The 22,929-nt window shown below is 55.7% G+C and overlaps 1 protein-coding gene across 3 annotated transcripts in view; it reads right to left on the reverse strand.

Moving 5' to 3' along the window:
* Positions 1-22,929, reverse strand: part of PLXNA4 (plexin A4) — a 353,986-nt gene that overhangs the window by 4,883 nt on the left and 326,174 nt on the right. For all 3 annotated transcript variants that reach the window (XM_021692788.1, XM_021692789.1, XM_021692787.1), the window contains 6 exons: positions 22,024-22,183; positions 10,405-10,508; positions 9,773-9,872; positions 8,412-8,602; positions 7,346-7,515; positions 3,442-3,654 (listed from right to left, as the gene is read on the reverse strand). In XM_021692788.1, the coding sequence (XP_021548463.1) occupies positions 3,442-3,654; positions 7,346-7,515; positions 8,412-8,602; positions 9,773-9,872; positions 10,405-10,508; positions 22,024-22,183 (938 nt within the window). The remainder of the gene's footprint in view (positions 1-3,441; positions 3,655-7,345; positions 7,516-8,411; positions 8,603-9,772; positions 9,873-10,404; positions 10,509-22,023; positions 22,184-22,929) is intronic.

Genomic DNA, 22,929 nt, shown 5'->3' on the forward strand with positions numbered 1-22,929 from the left:
AGGCGTAGACATGAAAAACGCTTAGAGCCTGATGTTCTGATGTACAGACACGTGGCTTGCAAGGCCCTGCACAAAAGTCTCTTCCTCTGAGAACCATTCCCTGACCTCTCCAGGCCCAGCGGAATCAGGCTGTCACTCCTGGAGCCGCACTATTACAGCTCATGGGGCTTGTTGAGTGCCCCTCCGTGTGTCTTCCTTGACAACAAGAGCCACGAGGGAAGGATCAAGTGTAATATATGCCGAGGGTCCCATACACTCCTGATGGAGACCATAAATGTTTGACCCATGGATTGATGAATAAGTTAATAAAATGTCTATACTTCACCTCCACTATTGCTCCCAGGGTGAGCTGTCAGTTTTATGTTTTGAATGGATGGCTTCCTTAGGGGGCATTTTTAAATATTTAAAATTCTTAACCTTTTTCATGCTGTGACACACGTGATAGATGATACTCAAATGTGTGGCGCACCCCAGTCCAGTTCTGAGCAGGTCAACGGTGGTGCCACTCCACTCATTCCTACCTGGAATGCACCTGCACTTGAGAGCAGGCGAGAGAGGCTAATGCTGCCACAGGAATAACCTTGAGGCTCTTCCAATTTAAAATGAGAGGAAATCACCACCTAACATCATTTTACTGCTCTTGCTAATGAAATAGAAACTATGACTGTTCAGGTCACACTCTTCATGGTGACACCAGGGAGTTCTGCTCTATGAGTGTAGTGGTTGATTGCTCCTGGGAACCAAGAGATCCTTCTCCCTTTCTCTAGATGTGGCCATAAGCAAAAACCCGAATACTTGGATGGAGGCAGCAGACACTGGGAGTCTGCAGTGGGGCCACTGACCATTATTAGCATTGCAAGGTATTTGGAGGCAGGAATGGGATGGGAGGACGAAATGGGAGGACGGGGTTGGGGGAGGATGGGTAGATGAAGAAGTTCTAGGAGCTACAAGCCAGCATAGGTGTGCCAGAATGATCTAGGCTGTTCAACCAACAGAGTTGGTGAAGCCTCCAGGATCCACATGCTTCCCACCTGCTCTACAGAGGGGACCAGCCAGGGTAAACCCTGTTTCTTAGCTGTGATGGGACAGAAGGCCCTCCCCAGATGTGTGTAGGGTGCCGTCTACCGCAGTGAGTCACTGAGCCTGAGTCCTAGGTGGGCTGTCTGCAGGCTCAGGCAGTGACATCACAAGTGGGTGAGCCCTGGCCATAAGACGTTGGCTTCTACCGTCATTCTTCTAGACTGCAGGCTGCCAGTGCCCTTGGTAGGCTGAGGTGGGAGACGGGGCTCCCTGTGGACCACGAGTGAGTTCTGTGCGTCTAGGCTTCACCTTCCAGCCAGCAGACAAGCTCGGAGGCCAGGCTCCTCGGGCAGTGACGTGGAATCGATCCATCCATCACCAAGTGGAGAGGCACTCCAGACTTGATCTCCAGACCTGTTCACACCGTCTCCTAATCCCTCCGCCTCTGTACCTCGTCCCAGAATGAAGGGAGAAAGGGTTTGGGTGGGATCTCAAGCTAGCGAAAGATGACTCTCTCGAGAGTGGCAGTGGTTGCTAAGAAACTGGCGGGAAAAGAAATGGAAACCATCGAGCCACTCCTAAAAATAACCCAACGGACCAGGCTTCCTCATGACCCGTGGCAGCTGCGTGGCACAGATTTCAGTTAGCACCAAGCAGCAGGAAGGCCATTAGCCCCGCGCATGCATCACTCTCGCCCCTGCCTCACGAACTGTGTTCTGGGGAGTGTCCTCTCTGCAGATGTCTCGGCAGTGCCCCCAGCCCCCCACACCCCCGCTTCCTTGCTCCCTGCCTGAGGTCCCAGCTCAGCGACGCCGCACCAGTGCCCGGATCACCTAGCCCAGCTGCTGCCTCTTTCCTCCCTTTCTTTGCTGAAGACCACACAGGAGGGCTTGTTTCTGGCAGCTCTATTGTCAGAAGAATGAGCCACCATCTACGTGGAGGGAGGTGAGAGCCTCTCGTCGTGACTCAGACATAATCCGGTACAAGGACAAGAGAGCTCTCTGTTGGCCGACATCGATGCCCACCTCACGCATCAGCAGGGAGGGGTGGGGAAGATCTCAAAGAACAAAGGGGAGAGGAAGAACAAAATGCAATCCCTTTGAGCAGAACCATGTTACTGAGATGGCCAGGACTCCACGGCCTCTTAGTTATTCCCTTTTTACAAGGGCAGGCAATTTTCAAGTATGAACACAGAGACTGTCTCTTTGCCACAGGTGAAATGATCCTGTTGAGTTTGTCTCCAGTTACTCAGTCAAGAACAATTTTTGGCATCTTTTACTCTTAAAAAAGGCACCAAATCTGAGCTTCCATCCAGGTTTCCTGTTTTAAAGCTACATGGTAAAATCAGGACTGCCATGTGGAGTTGTGCAGGTTGTTCACTGCACAAAGGTGCTTGGCTGGACAACCAGTCCATCACTCAACAAACCATGCACCCTGGCCTGGGGTTCCTCCAGTAGGAAAGGGCACTTTCCTCAATTCACACAGAGGCACCATATAGGTTGCCCTAATAGTAGAGAAGTGATGTGGGAGTCAGCTGAGTTTGGGGATCAACTCTCCTCTTGGCCACTGAAGTCATCTTGGGCTGATTACTTAGCCATTCTGAATGTATATTTCTTCACTTTCATGGGCAGAAAATGAGGTTATAATCCTGTCCTCTTATATCCCAGGGCTACTGGCATGAATAAATAAATAAAGCTTTGGCTGATTGCCTAGCTCAGGTGCTTGGTATGTGGTGCTGATTGGCCCGGACAAACCACTGATGTTCTTCACCAGGAATTAGCTTTGCATGAAGATGGGCTCCCCAGCTTACAGGTGGCCCTCCAGTCACGGGACGCTGCGTGAGACAATGACTAGGTCTATAGGTCTATAGGTCTATGGGGCTGAGGACTAGGTCTATAGGGCTATGGTGGCTGAGAAGGCACTGCGGGGCACACCCAGGGCATCAAGAGCTCGTCTTGGGGAGCTCAGGGACTGGGGCAGAGGGAAGCGTCAGAGTGACAGCGACATCCTCGCCGGACGTGGGGGGACTTGCCGATGGACAGGGGCAGATAGGCAGGGGGCTCCAGACTTTCTGTGCAAGATGTTATTCAGTCCCTCGAAGGTTTGTTTGTTTTGTTTTGGTGGGGATTGGAGCAGGGGCTGTATTTCCTTCCTGGGCCTGGAGGCATTTCAGACATGGAAAGATCTGGGGCCCTCCGTGCAGGGAAGCAGAGCCCAGTGGGACCTCCAGCCAGGGGTCTTGTTTCAGCTGACAGTACCACTGGGCTCACGGGGGTGTGGGCATTGCAATCGCAGGATCGGGCTTTGTGAACGACCCGTCTGTAAGCACCGGCCCATTTTGGAGGGGATGGGACCCCTAATCAGGGCCAGTGGCTTGCTGCAGCAAGGGGCCCTGCCTTGGCTCCCAGGCCCAGCACTCACCTTTCTACCCAGTTCTTGTAGCTGGGGATGTCCTTGGCGTAGAGCAGCTTGTTGGAGGGGGAGTCCTTGCCCAGCCGGTGCTCTGATGTGGAGCAGGAGTCCATGAAGGTCTGGGCCACCACGGACAGGCAGGCGTCCGTGATGCTGTTCTTATGGATGTCAAACACAAACTGGGGGTTCTTGATCATGTTGACCCAAAACCGCAGGGGCAGGCTGTGTGGAGGGAAGAGGCAGACGGTCAGAGAACACAGGGCAGGAGACTGTGGCGTAGCCCGGAGAGTTCTCTGGAAAAAGAGAAAAGGTTGGGAACCAACTGTTCTTAAGCAAAGCCTCTGCCACTAACTTACCTGCTAGGAAACCGAGGATCAGCCAGGCTGGATAATCCACCCACAGCTAAAATGTTGATGGGCCCTGGAGAGGGCTTGGTGCCCGGCCTGCACTGCGGGCCTACAACCCTCCCTGGTAGCCCAGGGCTTGGGACTCAGAGGTAGCCAGGACAGAGTTTCTGACTCTGTTCCACTGTCCGCCCCCTGTGCTGGATGCAAGGCATCTCCAGTTGGCAAACTTTAAAGCATAACCTGGAATATAGGCTTTGTGTCTTATTCTCTGCCATCCACTGTATGACTTGGAAGAAGGCACATCCTGCCTGCCTGCCTGGGAGCATCAGCTTGATCCTACACGGTGAAGGCCCTGGGGCTGAGCACTTTAAGTATAGCTAACTGATTTCTCCTCTGTGAGCTGGCATGCTAGAAACCCACGTTCACAGCCTTCAGCTGCTCCCTCGTGTTCCCTCCTTCCCCTCCCTCCTTCTTGCACTTAGCACCTACTGCATACCAGGAGCTAGCTAGCACCTGGGGATACGGTGTGAATAAGACACATCCTCTGCCTTCAAGAAGCCTGCATTCTGGTGGGTTCGTGGGGGTGTCAGACAAGCCATCGAGTATGTGCTCTGAGAACTGTCAGTGCTAGAACCCAGGGACATACGGGGTCTGATGTGGGGCACAGGGAGGTGTTGTCCAGTCTACTCAGAAGCATCCAGAAAGTCTGCACAGATGGAAAGGCACTTGATGGTCTGAGTTTTAAAGATGCACAGGTGTTCCTTAGCTGGAGGAAGCCTGGAGGCAGTGGGAGAGGAATCAGCTAGACCAAGACAAAGAGGGGAAAACCGTGCAGTGTGGTCTGATAACTGCAAGTCACTGTCTGTGTGGCCAGAAAGGGTCCTGGGGCGTCGGGAGAAAGTGCCCACCTGCTGCCTTCGGCCACGCTCGGCTGGCTCTCCCATCCCGTGGCTTCCATCCAGCCCACTGGGACGCAGAATAGGAAGCGGGGCGGCACCAAGCAAGGGAGGGCCTCTCTCCCTCCCTCTGCCCCTGTCTGCTCACCTCCTGCCCTTTGCCCTGAGTTTTAGTGTTTGGGTTGCTGTCCTCACGGCTGCGAGTAGTTACAGTGCTCCTATGTGTTTGGCTTGCCTCTTGGAGCTTAAACTCTTGGAACTACTTCCTTCAGTAAGGCGAGCACGCTATTCCTCTCTGTCGTATCTTCCAGCAGCCAGTACCTCATACGACAAATGCTAAGATACAGAAAGACCGCCTATTCAAGACTGCCAGTCAATCAACAAGTGTTCCCTTCCCACAAAGAGTGCGGTGCGGGGCTCGGGCAGGCAGCACTGACCATGTTCAGTGGCGCTCGTCGCATCCTGGGAAATAGGGAATAGGAAATAAAGGGATGGCACAGAAAAATTGCGACACGCTGTGAAGGTCAGGGTCCTTGTAGGTGCCCGGGAGACCACGACAGCTAGGATCAGAGCTCTGGATCAAGGACCCCCACACCCATCCGCACCTTCCTGTTTCTGGAAGTGCCACCCAGAAGAGGGACGCCGCTGTCCCTATCTGCCTCGTCGTTCCTCCCAACACTCCCCCTGCGTCGGCCAGTTGTGCTGACCGGCTGATCAAACAGGGACGCCAGGGCATCACACCGAGGCTCCTGCCTAGTGAAATATTAGCATATTATTAACATTAGGGGTGGCACTAATCTCTGGTTGATTGCAGCCACTCAGGCTAAATGAGCAGGAGGTTTATTTCAAAGAGAAAAGGTAGGGGGATTGTCGAGGAAGGGGGGTGGGGGTGGGGGGGACAAGGTGAGTTACAGCTTTGGCCAGGAAAACAGAAGTCATCTTTTTTCTCTCAGGGACAAGGAACTCTAAGTCAGCACGCAGATCTCACAATTCCCAGGCGAACTGCTTCTTGCCTGGGCAGCGAGCAGGGTCAGGGGGCGTGTGTCCTTTGGAGCAAGACCCGGAGCCTGCTGCTGACTCTGGTACTGGCCTGGAGTTCCTGGTGAGGACAGCAGGGTACTGGGGAGAGCTGGTGTGAAGGGAAGGCCGGCCCCACGCCAAGGGCATCATGGCATCATCCTTGGAGGTGGCCCTCCTCCTGCAGGAGGTATGGGCTGAAAGCTAACGGTTTAGACACCATCTCTAACTTGGGGTCTGCTTGTAATGGGCTAGGAGGGCAGGTGGGGGTGTTTTGGAAAGACCCCTCTCCCCAGCCAGGACCAAGAGCCAGGCCGGGCAGATCATGTCTTGTGTCATGAAAGCTGCTGACATTCAGATGAGGTGGTCATTAAGGGAGGCTCGCTGCCAGAGAGAAGCAGATTGGGTGGCCCTCCGAACAGCTCCGAAGAGTCGTGCTCAAAGGATGGGCAGAGCTCAGTGCAATCTGAGCCAGAGGCAGGCACGGGGACACACCAGGCCTGGCAGGCCTCCCACAGGGAAGAGGCTCCACCCAGTGCTCTCACACTAAATGAGGAATCCAGATTCTAAGAGTCTTATTTCGAAAAGGTTGCAAGAACTCCACAGTGGAAGATCATCTCTCACCCGAAGTTAATGTGGGAGTAAACCCAACTCTTTAGTGCGATGCTCCAAACTTCTGTTCTGCCGGCTTTTCCAATTTCGGCAGAGACAGCACTAATCCTCAGGTGAAAGAGAGGAGAAGCCAAAGCAGATGACATGAGATGAGGTTTTAGTGCCACTTCTGACTTCTGTCATCTGTGTTCGGTCTGGGGCTGCAGCTGGCTGTCGGGATGGCTGGCTGCACCCCTAGTGCCGGGCCCGTCCCAGCAGTCGGCAGCTGCTGGGCAGCAGGTTTGTGCTGCCTTGGAAGAATATTCTGGGGAAGAACAACCTGGGACGGGGCTGTTTAAAAGCTACAGGGAGGTGAGTCTGGAAAGGATGGGACTAAATATAAGCCGGCCTTGCCCGAGGGAGAGCCCTCAAGCAGAGACCACCTTGGCCCTGTATCGTCATCCATATGGAGCCATGGCTTTGTGCAAGGTTCCGCACCAAGTGCCGAATGCTGCTGTCTGACTTTGCAGTTGCAGACGGAAACCCAGAGCATACACACGCCAAGGGAAAGGGGCATATGTGGTACCGGAGAGAGGGACCACAGTGGAGACACCTAGAGTGTCAGGACAGAATCCTGCTGTCTTGTGGTCTCAAAGACAGACGAAGCAGATTTGAGAAGGTTTTTTCCCCAAGGGAGTTTGGAAGAGGAGTTTGGGGGAAGAGAAGGAAGACCGTTGCTTTTCGAATAGAACAGAAATACCTTTTGTTCACCTAGATGACTTAGGTCAAAACTGTGCTCGAGAGTCACTGTTAGGTGCTGCCTTCTAGGATCGGCTGCCCACATGCATCTTCTCCCATCGCACTGGCCTCCCTGCCCCACCAGCTCCCTGCCTGTCTGTCGCCCACTGAGGCCAGGGGCCGGCCCGATGGCGTCTGCACGCTCAGCGTCCGAGAAGTGAGAGAGGAGGCGAGCACGGGGATGGGAGAGGGTGCGGAGGCCGGGAGCCCGCTCCTGCTCCGAGGGCCTGCCTGCGGGGGCAGGGGGGCCCCGGCCACACTCACCAGTTGCTCTTCCAGGTGTGGCGGACGTGGGGGTCGTGAATGCCGTGCTTGTCCGCCTGCTCGTCCAGGAAGTCGAACATGTACTTGATGGCCAGGGGCAGGGCGGAGCCCCGGTGAGCCGTGCTGAAGATGGTCTCGAAGAGGTCGTCCACAAACTTCTGCAGGGTGCCCTGCGGGCGGAGGGGCGCCTGTTCAGACACAGCCCTGCCCAGGGAGCTCTGAGGCCAGGTTTTAAGATCTGCCTGGCGGCCCAGGAGAGGGGACGGGAGGATGGCGTGCAGCCTGGCCCACCGGGGTGAAACCCGGTGAGTGCTCGCATCACATCCCCCCCGGGCTTCATCTGTCTCCAACTGCTTTAAATCCCCCCTGCCGGTGCAAAATAGACAGAATGCTGATGACTGGACCTAAGGAAGCCTTCGACTGCCAATAACACGGGTGGGTTTAACGCCCTTTGGTGGTGTTATTTTCGCCCCTTTCACAAATGCTCAGGAACAACTCAGTCGGTCAGAGCAGACAAACGCAATCTGCTGGTTCTGTTGGGGCATTCTTCACCTCGGCCAGTGAACACTTCCTCGCTTGGCTCTGCCGAGAGCAGGGCGCAGGCCAGCCTCACGACTGAAAGGCTAACGGCAGGCACACAGTGTCCCCAGAAGCAGGACTGGAACAGTGCCTGGAAGGTCACCGATGGAGCCCCCGTGTCCCTCCCTGGGGAAGGTGTATGACACCCACGAGGAGTCATTGTCTGGCAGAAGGGCATGAACAGATGTGACCAGTGTCCCTATATGTGGGAACGGGCGCAGAGAAGGATGGAAACCAAGCTTCAGACTGCATGCCAACAGTGGGGCACGGGTGGGGTCTGCCTGGGGCACTGGTGGCAGTTCCAGTCATCTGCAGGGTTGAGGGGGATTCTGCGGTTCTGCGCGGGGGACGAGTCCTGGGGCCGAGTGCATAGCAGAGGGGTCCTGGCACAAACGCTAGCTACCTGCCGTCTCTGAGATTTTGGTGACGTGACGGGGTTCCTTCCCAGGCCCCACACGTGCCCTGAGCCCTGTGTGAAGTCCCCTACCTTCGTGGCCAGGAGACGTGTCAGATAGATCTCAGACACCATCTTGCTCCCCCGGTCGCCCTCCTTCTGGTCCCCGTGCTCGTGGTTCTTGACCAGATGCCACATCTTGACTCCGCTCTCCAGGTCGGGGGTGATCATGGGTGTGCGCGAGCGGAGGCTGTCGGGGCTGCCCGTGTACCGGATCATGTTTTCTGCCAACGCAATGACCCCGCGCGCGTGAGGCCGTTACGTTCCCCCCCTGCTGCCCCCCTTCCAGCCATGGCCAGTGCTGTCTGATCCTTCCTGCCATGTGCTGGTGCCTTGCAAGCAACCATTCCCTGGAACTGGGATGCTTTGCCCGCCACCTCCAGGAAGCTCTCCAAGGCTGCTTCAACCAGAGATTCCTCGCCCTCCTGTACTTGCATCTCTCCAGCCCTTAATTATTCGATTTCTAAAAATAGAAGCCTGTCCCTTGTTAAATTGTTCCTTGTCCCCAGAAGCAGGACTGGAATAGTGCCTGGAAGTATCTGAGGTGACGTCTCAGGATGTGTTCTGTGTGGCCAGCTAAGGAGGAACGGAAGAGCAGGCAGCCTGCTCCCTTCGTGACTGTTGACCAGCTGAGTAATCGTCCCGTCACCTGCTTCCCTGCATCCTCCATCTGGCCAGGGTCAGTCCTTCTCACCTGCTTGCTGACATGTGGGGTGTGGCAGAATGGGTGTGGTGCAGAAAAGATGAAGGTCCTACTGTGTGCAGGCTCTGCTGTGTTTTCTTCTACTTATTTTTACCCTGAGCCTGTGAAATCAGTAACCTTTTCATTCCCTGTTTTGCTGGGAAGACCAGGTCTTAGAGCAGTCAGGCAGCTGGCCCCAGAGCTCACAGGTGGAGGCAGAATGGGGCTTCACTGGGGGCTCCCAGCCGGCTTCCAGCACCTTCTCCCCCACCCACGGCAGAGCCAGAGACCTGGGTCTGCACCTTCCCTCAACGGCCTCCGAAGTGTGACCTTTACACGTCTCTTAGCTTCTGTGCATCTGAGTTATAATTTGCTAATCTGCATAATAGGGGGAAATAATAATTATTTAATTCACTGATTGTTACGAACATGACGTGCGATAATGAATATCACAAAAGTGAAAGCGTCGTGTAGACTGTAAGGTGCTCATGAAGGTTAGATTTTCTTCTTATTTTCATGGGTGAAGGTCCTGTTCCTGCACCCGAGTTCCAGAATGGGGAGACTCCTCCCCGCTCAGGCCCTCCGCAGCGACGGTCAGCCTGCCTGCCTCCTGTCCAGGGCTCCCATGCCTTTCAGCGGTGCTGCCGTTGTGACCGTCACCATGGACAAGCTCGGGCGTCCTCTCCTCCCCGGGATGATTTGGAGAACTCACCGTATTTACTCGCTGAGGTCCTGGAGACTGTGGAGTTGTTCACTGCATTGTAGGCTGTCACCTGCTTGGACACTAAAGCCACCACAGAACCATCTGGCACCTGCAGGGAAAAGGCTTCTAAGAGCCTGGGCACAGAAACTCTGCCACCTCAGGAAATAAGGACAATCACTTGGACCTCAGGGGCAATCACAGAGGACCGGGGGACTTTGGAGGCTGTCGGCTTGGCTTTGACGAAACAAGACAGACCTGAACACTGAGTAGTAGCCTACGCTGAGGCTCCCTCTTGGAGCAGCTCTGGCAAGAGCTTCTCACCAGCACCCTCCTTCCCCACGCTTCCCTGGCAGGGCACCTGGCCTCACACCCCAGGGATCATCCAAGAAAGGGCCTTTTCTTGGGGACTTGTCCACACCCTGCTGGAAGCACCCATGTTGGGATCCTATCTCTGAAAAGGTTAAGGTCTCCTGTCTGGGGGACATCAAGTTTCCCTGGGTCACTAAGGGATCAGAAGTGCTGGCGGACAGGGGGATGTACAGCTTGGTGTCCAGCCTCTGGGGGAGCCTGTTATTCAAGGCCCGAGGCTTGGAGGGAACTGCGGGTTAGTGAGCCCCACCCCTCCGGCGCAGTCACCCCACCTGGTAATGGGCCAGGGTGTTCAGTCTCTTCCAGTCATTCTCAATTTTGGTGGTGATGTCTTCATCCTGCAGGATCATCCTCGCCCCGCTTCCTTGTCGCCACTCTGCAGGGAGAGCAGTTGCATCTCAGAGAGGCCCTTGGGCCCCTCTTGCAGGGATCCCGAGGGCCCCAGGCTGGGCGGCTACACGGTACCATCTGGAGCGTGCATCCATGGACAGACAGGTGCAGGCAGATGCTCCCTGAGGAGCAGGGAGAGGCTCTCAGTGCAGAGGGGTCCTGAATTCCTGCTCTGGCCCTCATCCCAACTAACTATGGGACAAAAGCGGGATAACATCACCTGTCCTCCCCTGCCCACCTGTCCCCGTGAGTGGCCACATTGGTGAGTAGATGCTTAGTGAATACTGGCTGAATGGATAGGGCAGGCCAAAGCAGCAGCATCACCACCACAGGCTCCATCCTGTCCTCCCCTGCCCACCTGTCCCCGTGAGTGGGACCTGCACCCAAAAGCCGGCAGGTCGGTCACCCTTGGCAGGGAGGCTGGGTGAACATGTGTGCAGAGGTCAGCAAAACCTGTTCTCATGCCCAGGATCAGCCCATCCCCACGGAGCTGATGTGGATAGCGGCATCTTGCTGATCTATCCAACACCTAATTACTTGATGCTACAGGTATGTACTTCTAGCCGTACGTTCTCCTCAAGGGCCCAGACGCCCACAATGCACAGGCTCTCTGCTGGATCCCACGTGGGGACACAGGAGACTGTTTCTCATCAACCACATTGCCGTCACCCCCCGTGGTACAAATCACATGGAGATGAAGACGCGCACACTCCGGTCTTCAGATACACGCACATGGAGCCCCAGGTGCACGCCAGGCACACACCCGCGCTCCAGTGCATGTGCACGTGCACACCCACACACGCACATATGTTCACATGCGCACACCAGAAAAGAAAAACAGCCTTTTAAATTCAAATGCATTCCCATGTGTTGCAGCCAGAAAGCCCCGAACCCAGCCTCCAGGCAATCGGTGCAGACATCGCTGCTTCTGAGCTGTGCGGGAGCCCCAGGATTCACAGAGTGCAGTGGGGTGCCGGCCCGAGTCAGCCGACATCCTCGCCTCGCCCCGCCGTGTACGGTTCCTATGGCTGAGCTGTGGGCCCGCCACGGGACACCTCTGCAGCACGGAGGGCCCCGAAGCCTCCCTGCCTTGCGCCCGTGGCAGGTCCAAGTGCTACTGATGGGGACCAGGCCCAGGAAGGGAGCTGCCTGCCCTGAGCAGCAGCAGACATGCTCGCAACACCCCAGTCCCTGCTCCATTCCCGCGCTTGCCTGCTTTCTGGTCCGAAGCTTCCCGCGGTGCCGGGCCGTCCCAGGAATGAAAACACACGGATACCACGCGTGTTCACGGCAGCAAAGGGGCCTCACTAGGTGCGTGGGGACTGCCGGTCATTCAGTCCCGCGGACGGCACGGCTGAAGTCGATCGCGCTGCTTAGGGCCCGGGGGCAGGTCGGGTAGGACACTAAGGGCGGCACAGAGGCGGCAGGGTTGGGTTTGTTGGGTCTTTTGCTTTTGTTTTTCATTTTCTGTAGGTATGTAGGGATGCAGGGCTTTGTGAGTGGCAGGGCCAAAGTCGTGGCACATCTGTCAGCTGATACGCGGTAAGTCCGACTCCTGGAGGCCAGCCTGGAGCCAAGGAATAGGGCAGCGGCGCGCTTTAGCCCGGTCCCACGGCAGGCCCTAGAAGATGAAGCCTCTTGGGTCTCCCCTGCTTGCCGGTGAAGCACCAGGGCCGTTAAGTCAGAGGCTGCGTGGTGGGGGCGGTACAGAGACAGCGTGGGTGCACAGCAGGCCGTGCTCTGCACTCCCCACATGGGGGCTGGAGGAGAAGCAGGGAAGAGCTCTGGGTGTTACGTCCACGGGCTGGGCCCGAGGGAGAAGGAAGTCTCCTCCACTGAAGTGGCTGTGGGCTTGTCAGGACTGGTTGGGGACCAGCTTTCTGGTTTAGCAGCCGCCCTGGTCCGCTTGCTGTTGGGAGTTGTAGCACAACTCAGTGGGACCTGAACAAGCCACATCGCCGGGTGGACTGAGCAGTGACAGCGGGTGACTGATTCTGGACCCCGATGTAAGGCTGCCCTGTTGCACAACTCCCCTGAAATTGTGCAGTGCGCAGCCTGTGTGGCTGTCCTCGGCAGCCTTGGTTCTGAGTCATGTCTGATAATTATGTAAGCAAGTGAAAAATCAGTCTCTCTGTCCCCAACTGAAAAAAGTAGGGCAGAGTATGGCCATGCTTCCCCCAGGGCAGTCAAGGAATGATGGCTTGTCCTTGAGAGTACAAAAATTTGATGCTGCTAGATGCCTACTGCAGGGCTGGTCCAGCACCAGGGACATAGTAAGTACCTGAGTATTTATTAAAGGAATAATGAATAAGTGAAGGAGGGAAGGAAGGAAGGAGAATGAGTGAGTGAGTGATGGTGGCCTATTTTCCAGGCAGTCTGCCTGTATGTTGGTGTTCACAGTGGGCAGGCACAGAGTTGCAGGTGGAGGTAAACAGTGAACTATCCTGTTAGCAACCCAGGTCAAAGGTTGTTCTGAACTCCTCAGACACACAACCAGGCACAGCCAGTGCCAGAAGGAAGGTTGTCTTAAATTACCATCACTCATCCTTCTAATTTCATGACCAGGAAATGAAAGAAACAGGTTGGGAAGACAGATGCAGAGGTCCGCACCGCCAGGCCACTGCTCCTTCTGATAAGCAGCTTAGTTCTCTTCCCCGGGGCACTTACTGGGCTCCCTCTCTGGGCAGGACACTGGACAAGGTCATCTGGAGACAGTGACATAGAGGAACTCCCACGCTCTAGGTGTTCCCCGGACATGGACACGGCTCGGGGCACTGTCTGTGTGTCAGCCACATGTCGGGATGTGGGGGAGGGTGTGAGGTGGCAGGCCTGGAGCCCTGAGCCCTAGCGGGTCCCTGCTTCCCCTCAGCTGCCTGCTTTCAGCTCTAGGAGCCCAAGAAGGCCGCCGGCAGTGTCCCTCGGGCCCCAGGAGTTTCCTTTCCATAAATCGAGTTGCACTGTTGGTGCGGACTGATGTGCAGTGAGCTCTGCAGTGGGCAGCAGGGTGCTCCGGGGCAGGCAGGAAACATGCTCTTCGCTGATGCCAATGTGTGCTCACCTTTTCAGGGGCTATGAGAAGAGACCTCTGGTGGGGTTCCAGCAGGCGGGGGGGGGGGGGGGGATAGCAACTATGGTCTTTTAGCTATTATCCCCCAAAGTTAGGAGTATTCCCCCAGGTACCAAGATGAGGATAATGAGCTGGAGTCAAGGAGGAGAACCCTTGGCCCTGCTTTAAGAGCTCTTGAGCCTGTTACCCTTATTGCCACAGAAACACTGGCTTGCCCTAAAATATGAGAAAGGTAAACAAGTGACATTCTCAGTCCTGACGGATGGAAAGCCAGAGAGGTGGGGGCCAGCTGTTGGCAGCCCCATCCCTGGGGCCCGCAGGAAAGAAGCAAGGCCATGGGGCACTTGCTGAGCTGAGCCAGGATGGAGGGGGGCGTGCGGAGTGCAGCAGGAAGGCATGGGATTCCCTGGCACCTGATAATTGGACTGGGCTAACATGGAGACTCATCCCCGAAACTCCCTCTTCTCTGCCAGGGCCCTCAGTTTGACCTGTTGGCCTGAACACACTTCCACTTCCGAGTTACACTTTCCTTCCTTTCCTGAAACCCCTCATCCAGACCAGCCATGGGCTCTGTTCTCCCCAGACTCATCATGGCATGTCTCAAGAAAACCAAAATAGTGGACATGGGCTCAGCTCTCCGGGGTGCTCTTGCTCTGCTTTGTGACCTTGTCTTGCCATGAGCATGAGCCCGGGAGCTCTGCTGAGTCATGCCAGGGCCAGGAAGGGACAAGGTCGAGGGCCAAAGCGTCTGGCTTCTCCCTGTCTCGGGAGCCGTCCATCCTTAACACGGCATCTCTGGTTCTGGCAATCTCATCCCTGCCTGGCAGTGAGGAACCCAGAGCAGGCTGGACTGGTTGAAGGTCACCTTCAGATCTGAAGGACAGTGGCCTGGCGCGCTTGGCGGTCTGTGTGGCTGTTCGGTCAGCCCAGGAGGCCCCCCGAGCAAGGGCGTATCTCATTTTGTGCTCCGTGTACTGTTGCATATTCAACATATGCTTAGTTTTAATGACAGTAACGAAAATCAATAGAACCCAGCCTCCCAATCCCAAGTTCAGCACCCTTCACCAGACAGGCTCCTTCTGTCTTGCCTATAAAAACAGCACTAAAAATATCTTTTGTGGGGCGCCTGGGTGGCTCAGTCATTGAGCGTCTGCCTTCGGCTCAGGTCATGATCCTAGGGTCCTGGGATCGAGCCCCGCATCGGGCTCCCTGCTCCGCGGGAAGTCTGCTTCTCCCTCTCCCACTCCCCCTGCTTGTGTTCCCTCTCTCGCTGTGTCTCTCTCTGTCAAATAAATAAAGTCTTAAAAAAAATAATAATAATAAATAAAAAATAAATAAAAATATCTTTTGTGTCCCCACCTTGCTATGTATGTATGAGGTGACCCCGTTAGAACAGCTGAGGGGTGAGGAGACAGCCAGGCCAAGGCCAGCGTCCTCCAGGTGAATGCCCAGCCTCCAGACAGCTTTGCCTGCCCCTGGGGCACAGAGAGAGACTGGAAACTACCTCCAGGCACCAATGATGGGGGACGCTGAGCTCAGGGACGGCCCCAGAGAATCCTGAGACAAGGCGCGCTCTGGACCAGGACATATGGGAAGAGGCATCTCCTGCGGCCACCGTGCGGAAAATCCAGATCCAGAAAATCTCAGAGCCCCATTACACACTCATTCCAACACCATCTGCCCAGCACCGATGGCGCACCAGGCCCTGGGCGGGTAGCGCATGGCACCTAATAAAACCAAAGCCCTGGTTCCTGAAGGGCTCCCTGGGTGGAGGGCTGGGAGGGAGCATGACAAATCACGGGCCCAGGATTGGGGCTGGGTAGAGGGGAGAGTGAGCAGCGTCTGGGGAGTGGGGCAGGGATGGCTGTGGGGCTGAGGGCTGAGGGGCAAGCGGGGCGGGTGCTCTGGTCCAAAGGGGCCACTTACGTGATGCTTTAGGGGGCCCCATGAAAGGAGAGGCCGGAGAGGCATGTGCAAGTCAGGAGTGGGTTAAGAAAGCTCTGGCAAGCCAGGCTAAGGCATCGGGGGTGAGCTGCAGGCCAGGGAGATGGGGTGGTTGAGAAGGGGGAGCTCTTGAGGGACATGGAGGTAGGGATGGCTGCCCTTGGCCAAGGCAGAGGGAACTGGGGTGTAGATGTAGGGGTGTTCAGGAGGTAGACCACACAGTGCTTGGAAATTCTCTGGGAAGAGGGGATGGGAGCACCATGACATGTCCCCCAAGTTTTGAGAAGGTGGCTGAGGGATTAGCTGGAAGCCGGGGCATAGAGGATGGGGGGCTTCATCTGCAGGACAGCCCTGGAAGGAGGCCCGGGCCCCAAGCACATCCCTGGCCTGTCTCCTGAAGGGTCCCCTACTTCCCAGCAGGTGCTATGCCGAGAGGCTTCCCCTCCCTGGAGCACGAACCTGCACCAGCTCTGGCCCTTGTGGTGTGAGATGCAGGCAAGGACACATGTATGCACACGCACAGTCACACACTCATAGATGTATGCACACACATATTCACGCGTGCACTTCATTTTACCTTAAGGTGGGGACTCAAGGTTTGCAAACCCCGCCCCCCCTTTCCATTCTTTCTATCAGCACATCTCATCAGACCCATCACAGAAGCTTTGGGAAGGGCTGACCTGGACAGGCAAGGGAGGAGGGATATGCTCACCAGACTGCGCGGTCCTGCTGAGCCAACCCTCCTGATCCACGAGGGACCGTCCCAGCGGATACCTGTACTTCCGCCCGGGGCCACCTTGCCCCCCCACCGGGGCACTGCGGGCAGGCTCTCACCAGGGGCACACACCAACCCTGCCCAGGGCCTGCTCTACCCCACAAGGACAAGATCCTGAGCAGAGGGCTGGAGGAGGAGACATGAGGACTGCTGGACACCTGTCGACAGGTGGGAACATGCATCAGAGCAGAACGGGGAAGGGCCGTGACAGGATCAGAGCGTCGCCGCCAACGAGGCTGGAAAATTGATCTGGGAGCAGGAGGGGGCATACCGTCTAAATATGTTTCCTTACAAAAGAAAAAAAAAGTATTTTAGTTATTGTGAGAGCAAGTTCTCAAAGAGAAAATAACTGAACTTTGAAATGTGGTGCTCCAGAGAAGAAATTCCCAGATGGGACTGTGCCGTCTGCACTCGAGGGGCCAAGTCTCAGTAAACTGGAAGGCGCGCGGCTCTGGCTAGTTGTTGCTCTTGGGGAAATTGGCGGGCAAAAGAAGGCTGGGCTCTGCTACTCCATAAAGGAGAGAGGAGCTGGAGCTTAATGGATATTCTCGAGTATGGGACACAGAGGCTCTGGGGTCCCTCCAGCAGTGTCAAAGAAGAGTGAAGCAGGCAGGTGGTGGGCAACGGGGAGGGGGAAAGGCGACCCTGGGATTCCCACACACGGCACCAAGAGGCAGCTGTTAGCTCTGACCTCTCTCTCTCACAGCTCCTGCCCGGCAGCCCTGTGCCCTGCTCCAGGCTCCAAGCACAAAGGACAGACACACTCACAATCCAATTTGTTACACTTCCACCTTCCGGGGAGAGAGGAAGGTGAAAGAAGAAAGAGAGAGAGAAAAAAATCCCATTATCTTTATCTGTCCTTCCCATCAGGTGCAGCGGAAAATGCAAACTGGGGAGACAGCTGCTGTGAACTTTTTATATTTCCTTCGGAAGATAGTGTATCTTTTTATTGCATGCAGGAATTACTTACTTGAAAAAAATATATATATATCCTTTCATCATGACTTGAACCCTGAATGGCCAGACAGAGGGGGAGGCCGAGTTCCAGGGGCTATTGAGAGAGCATTTTGCCTTAAACCAGAGGAGTCTCGGGAGGCCAAGGCTCATGGGGAGACTGTACGGGGAGGACGTGGGTGTTCTCTCCACCTTCCTGCTGTGTGACCAGGGCCCACACACTGTGCCTCTCTGAGCGGCAGATTCTCCTGCGCAGTGGAACAGACCAGCATCAGTGATGTCCTCTTTGCTGACACAGAGTCCCCTGGCTCAGAGGGAGGGGTGCCGTGCAGAGAAATGAGGAACTCGTCCTGCTCACACTGGTACCCCCATGCCTGGCACAGAGCTTGCCCTGAGGCAGGCTCTTATGATACATCGGTTGAAGAGTTTAGTGCTGCAGGGGGGTACCTAGACCCAATACCTGCAGGTGGAAAGGGACATAAATGGGTTGAGGACAGCCTCCTGTATAAAAGAGTGGGGTCCTGTCACCACTGTGCTTTGAGCGCTCCTGAGGTTGTCCCTGACCCGGCGCGGCCCCCAGTGCCTGCCTTGGGGTGTCTTTCCTTCCCTAGATTCCAACAGACTGAAATGAAAGCAGGCTTTGTGTCCTTCACTTTGGCTCCTGTGCTGGTTAATTTGATGTGTCAGCTTGGCTGGGCCTAGGCATCCAGTTATGTGCTCAGACATTTTTCCGGATGTTTCTGTGAGGTTGTTCTTAGATGAGATTAACACTTCAATCGGTAGACTTTGAGTAAAGTGAATTGCCCTCCATAATGTAGGTGGGCCTCATCCGGTGAGCTGAAGGCCTGAAGAGGAGAAAAGACTGACCTCCCCTGAGCAAGAGGGAATTCTGCCTGCAGAAAGCCTTCGGACTTGGCCTGCAACACGGGCTCCTCCTTGGGTCTCCAGCCTGCCAGCCTACCTTGCAGGTTTTGAACTTGGCCGGACCCTTTGCCAGAGACTGAATGGTTGTGTCCCACCAGAACTCCTATGTTGAAATCCTAACCCCCAACGTGAAGGGATTTGGAGGTGGTGTCTTTGTGAGATCAAAGATCATGAGGGTGGAGCCCCCCTGAACAGAATTAGTGGCTATAAGAGGGACCCCCAAGACTCCCTTGTTCCTTCTGCCAGGTGAGGACACAGGAAGAAGGCACCACCTGTGAACCAGGAAGCAATCTTCACCAGACACTAAGTCTCCCAGCACCTTGATCTTGGACTTCCCAGCCTCCAGAACTGTGAGAAATTTCTGTGCAGTCTATGGTATCATGCTCCAGCAGCCCAAATAGACTAAGACTCCATAATCACGTGAGCAATTCCTTAAAATAAATCTCTCTCTCTGCACATTCTATTGGTTCTGTTTCTCTGGAGAACCCTAATACATTCCCCATCTTGGTTGCTTAACACCTGGGAAAGTCTGGTGAAAGGGTGGATGGAGGTGGGAGTAGGGAGGGGAGAGAACTTCAGTCCAAGGAGCAATGAATAGAAGTCTCTGGAATGAGGGGCCAGGCTGGGCCGGGGGCCACGGTGATGATGAAAGGCAGGAGGAGGTGTTTGGGGCTGGATTTACTTAGGACAATTACAGGGGTGGCTTAAAATGTGTTTGCTCCCTTCTGAGCTGTTCTGGGATGAGTGTCCTTGCTTTGCCAGGAGCTAACATCAGGAGGGGGAAGGCAACCTTTGCCCAATGCCCTCAGCTAGGGGAAGGGGGAACGGAAGGAGGATGCCTGGCTCTCCTGCCCCTGTCCAAGGCATATGGCTGAGTCCTTTCCAGGCCTATGTGCTTCATGTTCTGTCCCTTCGGCATAGATTAATTTTTGATAGTAATCACACCTTACATCTGTAAACTGCTTTTAGGCTTTTAAAGCACTATCACCTACATGATGGGAAAAACTTGCTTTGCTTCTTTCTCCCCCTGGGGGCCACGAGGCTGAGTTGAATCATGTGGAAAAAGCATTTGGGTCTCGGAGGAGGCCCCATTTCCTTGTTATGCAATCTGGCTTTGGTAGAAAGAAGGCCAGAGATTTTGGGGCAGCTCCAAGCTCTGGATCTAATAGAAAAAAGGACATTCCTCAGAAGAGCATCCACCATGGGAGGCCTTTATGAGGAGTTCAGCATAGCACTCCTTCCCCAGTAGGATGGGGCCCTGAGGCTCTGACTGCATCTTTGGTTCCCCCCTTATCTGTCCCTGCTGTTGGAGGCCTCATCCCTCCAGGGTAGTCCCTGGGTCCGTCTCTGGGACAGGTGCCCCTGTGGTCTCTGGGGAGCTGAAATGCTGGCAGCCGTGGTGAGCAGTGCATCACGGGATACGCAGCCCCTGCTGGGAGGCAGGCGGCCTCTCCCTGGCCGGAGCAGCCTGGAGCTCGAGAGCGTGCAGCCCCGCTCGGGCCCCTTCCCTTGGGGGAAGGCAGGGAGTACCCCCGCTGCTCCGAGGCTGCCCCTTCCACTGCGAATGATTCACCGCTCTGGCCGTGGGGTGCTTTCCATCTTTTCATTCACCATCTGCTGGGTGGGCTTGCACCCCTAGACCTTAAAGGGAGCAATTTTCTAAAGCTAAGAAGCAGCCCCTTCCCCTCCCAAGCTCAGGGTGTGCAGATCCCAGGCGGGGAGGGCAATCCTGAGCAGCAGGTACTGGCCACGAAGTCTCCCTCCAGGAAATCAAGCAGGTGTGGTCCTTGAACGCGCTTCCAGAGGGCGCCCCCTTAGCTTGGGGTTGAGAGGACACGGAAGAACATTGGCTCCCGCCCTATCTAAGATCCAGGAAGAGTTGAGACCACCACAGGCTGGAGTGTTCTTCACCACCATCTGCCCTTTTCTGGTAAGGAAGAGAAGGCATTCTGGTGCAAAAACTCCATCTCCATGCTTCAGGTGGAGGCTGACGAGGCCACCTGCCGCTCTCCCTCCTGGGGAGTCACCCCATTCCCGAGCAAGAGAAGCAGTGGTCCGATATGCACCTGCACACAGGAGCTCTTCCTATGTTCTAGCACCATCTTTCCAAACCCACCTTCCCCACGAAGGTTTTTATAACGGCTCTTCCTCTTGGACCCGCTATGCCAGGTTATCCCCCTGCCCACTGTGCAGAGAAGGATGCTGAGAAGCCGAGCGTGCCCACTAATGTGGCTCTCACACACAGACAGAGGGACTGGGGAGCTACCTGGCTACCCCCCATGAGCTCAGCTTTCCCTGGGAAACCCGTTATGAAACAACCCGCTTAGTTGTTTGGGGGTGGGGAACGCAGGAGTCTTCCTTCCTGGTAGCCCTGTCCCCTCGCACTGGTTCTGCAACAGGAGGCTTCCCCACATCGGTCTGTGGGATCTTCCTGGCAGCAGATCACCCACATGCAGACACGAGCGTTCCCTCTGACCCGAGTGCCCGGTGCTCTGGGATGCGCAGGTGGACTCACTCTCCCCCCGACCCCTCCCCTGACTCTCACACAGGTCTCCTCCTTGTCCCAGACGCAGCACACGCAGGGCCGCCTCCCAGGGGAAGGAGAGCATGTGCTCCCAGTCTCTCTCCCCGGGCGTCAGAGCCCTGGGCGTGAGGGGCCGCCAGGGGCCGAGCAAGAGGCGGGGCCATTAAAGGGAGCAGGAAGAGTTGAGGTGGGTTAGCAGAACTTCCCGATCCTGAGTCTTCAGGCATCAGAATCTGGGGGGAAGTGGGCGGCGCAGCGGGAGGGGATGAAGATTCCCTTTGGATGTTAGAAAATAGGGTAGATGCTCATCTGTCTTGGATGGCTTAGCTGAAGGCAGCTTAGAGGCCCGATGGATGGATTAGAGGCCCTTGGAGGTCCTCCCACCCCTCCGTTGCCACAAATCTCCAGACACAAGCATATACACATCAACGCTTTCTCTCCGCGCCCGGATCAACAAACAGACACATGCCGTCTCCTTACCAGCGTTCTTCTCCAAGCAGTAGTAACAGTGGCCAAAGCTAAGTGAGTGTGTGCTAGGGGCCAGGCAGTGCGTCGAGAGGCTTTTACACGCCTCATCTTGTTTCTTTCTCACAATGAGGTCCACACTACTATTATCTCTGTCATAGAGGTAAAGACACTAAGGCACAGAGAAGGTAAGTAACTGGACCAAGGTCACACAGCTGGGACTTCACAGTGTCAGGACTCAAATCCAGGTGTGACGCCGAGCCACAATGCCACACGGCCTCTCTTCAGCCTGGCCCCTTTGGAGCTCGGAGCTCCCCACTAGGATTTCCCCAGGACAGTGTCTCATTAAACACTCAGGCCAACCTTAACCGGATCTAAGTACAGCTGGCCCTAAGTGGCGTGCCCTTGTTTATATAGGCTATGTGATCTATTCATGGAACATTCGAATAAAATGTCATCCTGCTCCCCAGCAGGCTGTCCTCTCTCATTTTTCTCTCTTCTTTCTCTCCATCCTCCATCACTGACCCAGATCCCTCCTGCCTTAGGTTGTCAGCAAAAATGACACGCACAGAACAGAGGGGAAGGGAAGAGCTCGGGGGCTAACAATGGTGGTGGCGGGACCTTGGACCACACAGACTCAGCCTGAATCCCCTTCACGCAGAGAGGACACCCCTTGGCTACTCCAAAGCCCCCCGAGGTGGTGGTGCAGCCAGCCGACGGAGTGCCCTCTCTGCCTAGCGCTCACTAACAGCCATGGAGGCAGGCTTCCCTGCCCCCTGGCTCCACTGGTCCGTAGAAGGTGCTTCTGACCAGTCCCAGGGCAGCCCCTGGCTGGGCAGCCTACTCACCCAGGTCCATATCTGCAGCCTTGGGCCGGTGGGAGCAGGGCACATTCTTAAAGATGGCATCCAGAATCTTCTCCTTGACCTGAGTAATGGTGTCGCAGTTGAGGATCTTCACTGGGACCTCGGGGCTGTTGGCATTGTCTGGGTTGACACAGCTCAGGACCTGGAGGAAGGGGGAACGGAGGCGTGTGGGGGAGGGTGGCAGGAACTGCTGAGTCCCAAGCGCATTCTGGACACCACTGCATGCACGCACGCCACACATGGCACCTTCTCAGCAGCACACCCAGACCCCTGCCTACCTCTGAACCCCCACGTTCCACGTGTGTCGGTACCTCCTTCCTGTCACTCCCTCTCTCTCTCTCTCTCACACATACACGCACGCATGCACACACACACACAAATGTGAATCTGGCTTCTTGCTCAAGAGATTTCATAAGCTTCGATTTTTGTGAGGGTTTGGGGCCAATTGGAGGTTGGAGAATCTGTAAGAAGCTTAATGTGCTCTTTAAAAATAAAAAGATGTAGGCTCAGGCCACTGGAGAGGCCTTCCTGGCGCTGAACCCACAACCTCGTGTTCGGAGAAGAGGCCACCCTGGCTCAGGGCCTCGGTGTCTCTTTTTGGAACTAGTCAGAAAAATGAAGGCTCTGCTTAAAGCACCAAGCGATATTTTTTTCCTTCAAAAAGTTCTGGGCTATTTCCCAAGGCTTCTCTTCCCTTGCTGTTCTCAGAGAGGGCTCTGTCTACATGGATGGGACTGTGTGGGATGCTGGGGGGACCACAGTAGGGCACGCCGGCTCCCACACCCTCCCTCTGCTCCTGCCCCCTAAGCCCTCCACGTGCCTCCCTCCCTGATCTCTCACCGTACCCCCCCCCCCCCCCCCCCCCCCCCCCCCCCCCCCCCCCCCCCC

The sequence above is a fragment of the Neomonachus schauinslandi genome, chromosome 12, assembly GCF_002201575.2.
Source record: "Neomonachus schauinslandi chromosome 12, ASM220157v2, whole genome shotgun sequence".
Classification (NCBI taxonomy): Eukaryota; Metazoa; Chordata; class Mammalia; order Carnivora; family Phocidae; genus Neomonachus; species Neomonachus schauinslandi.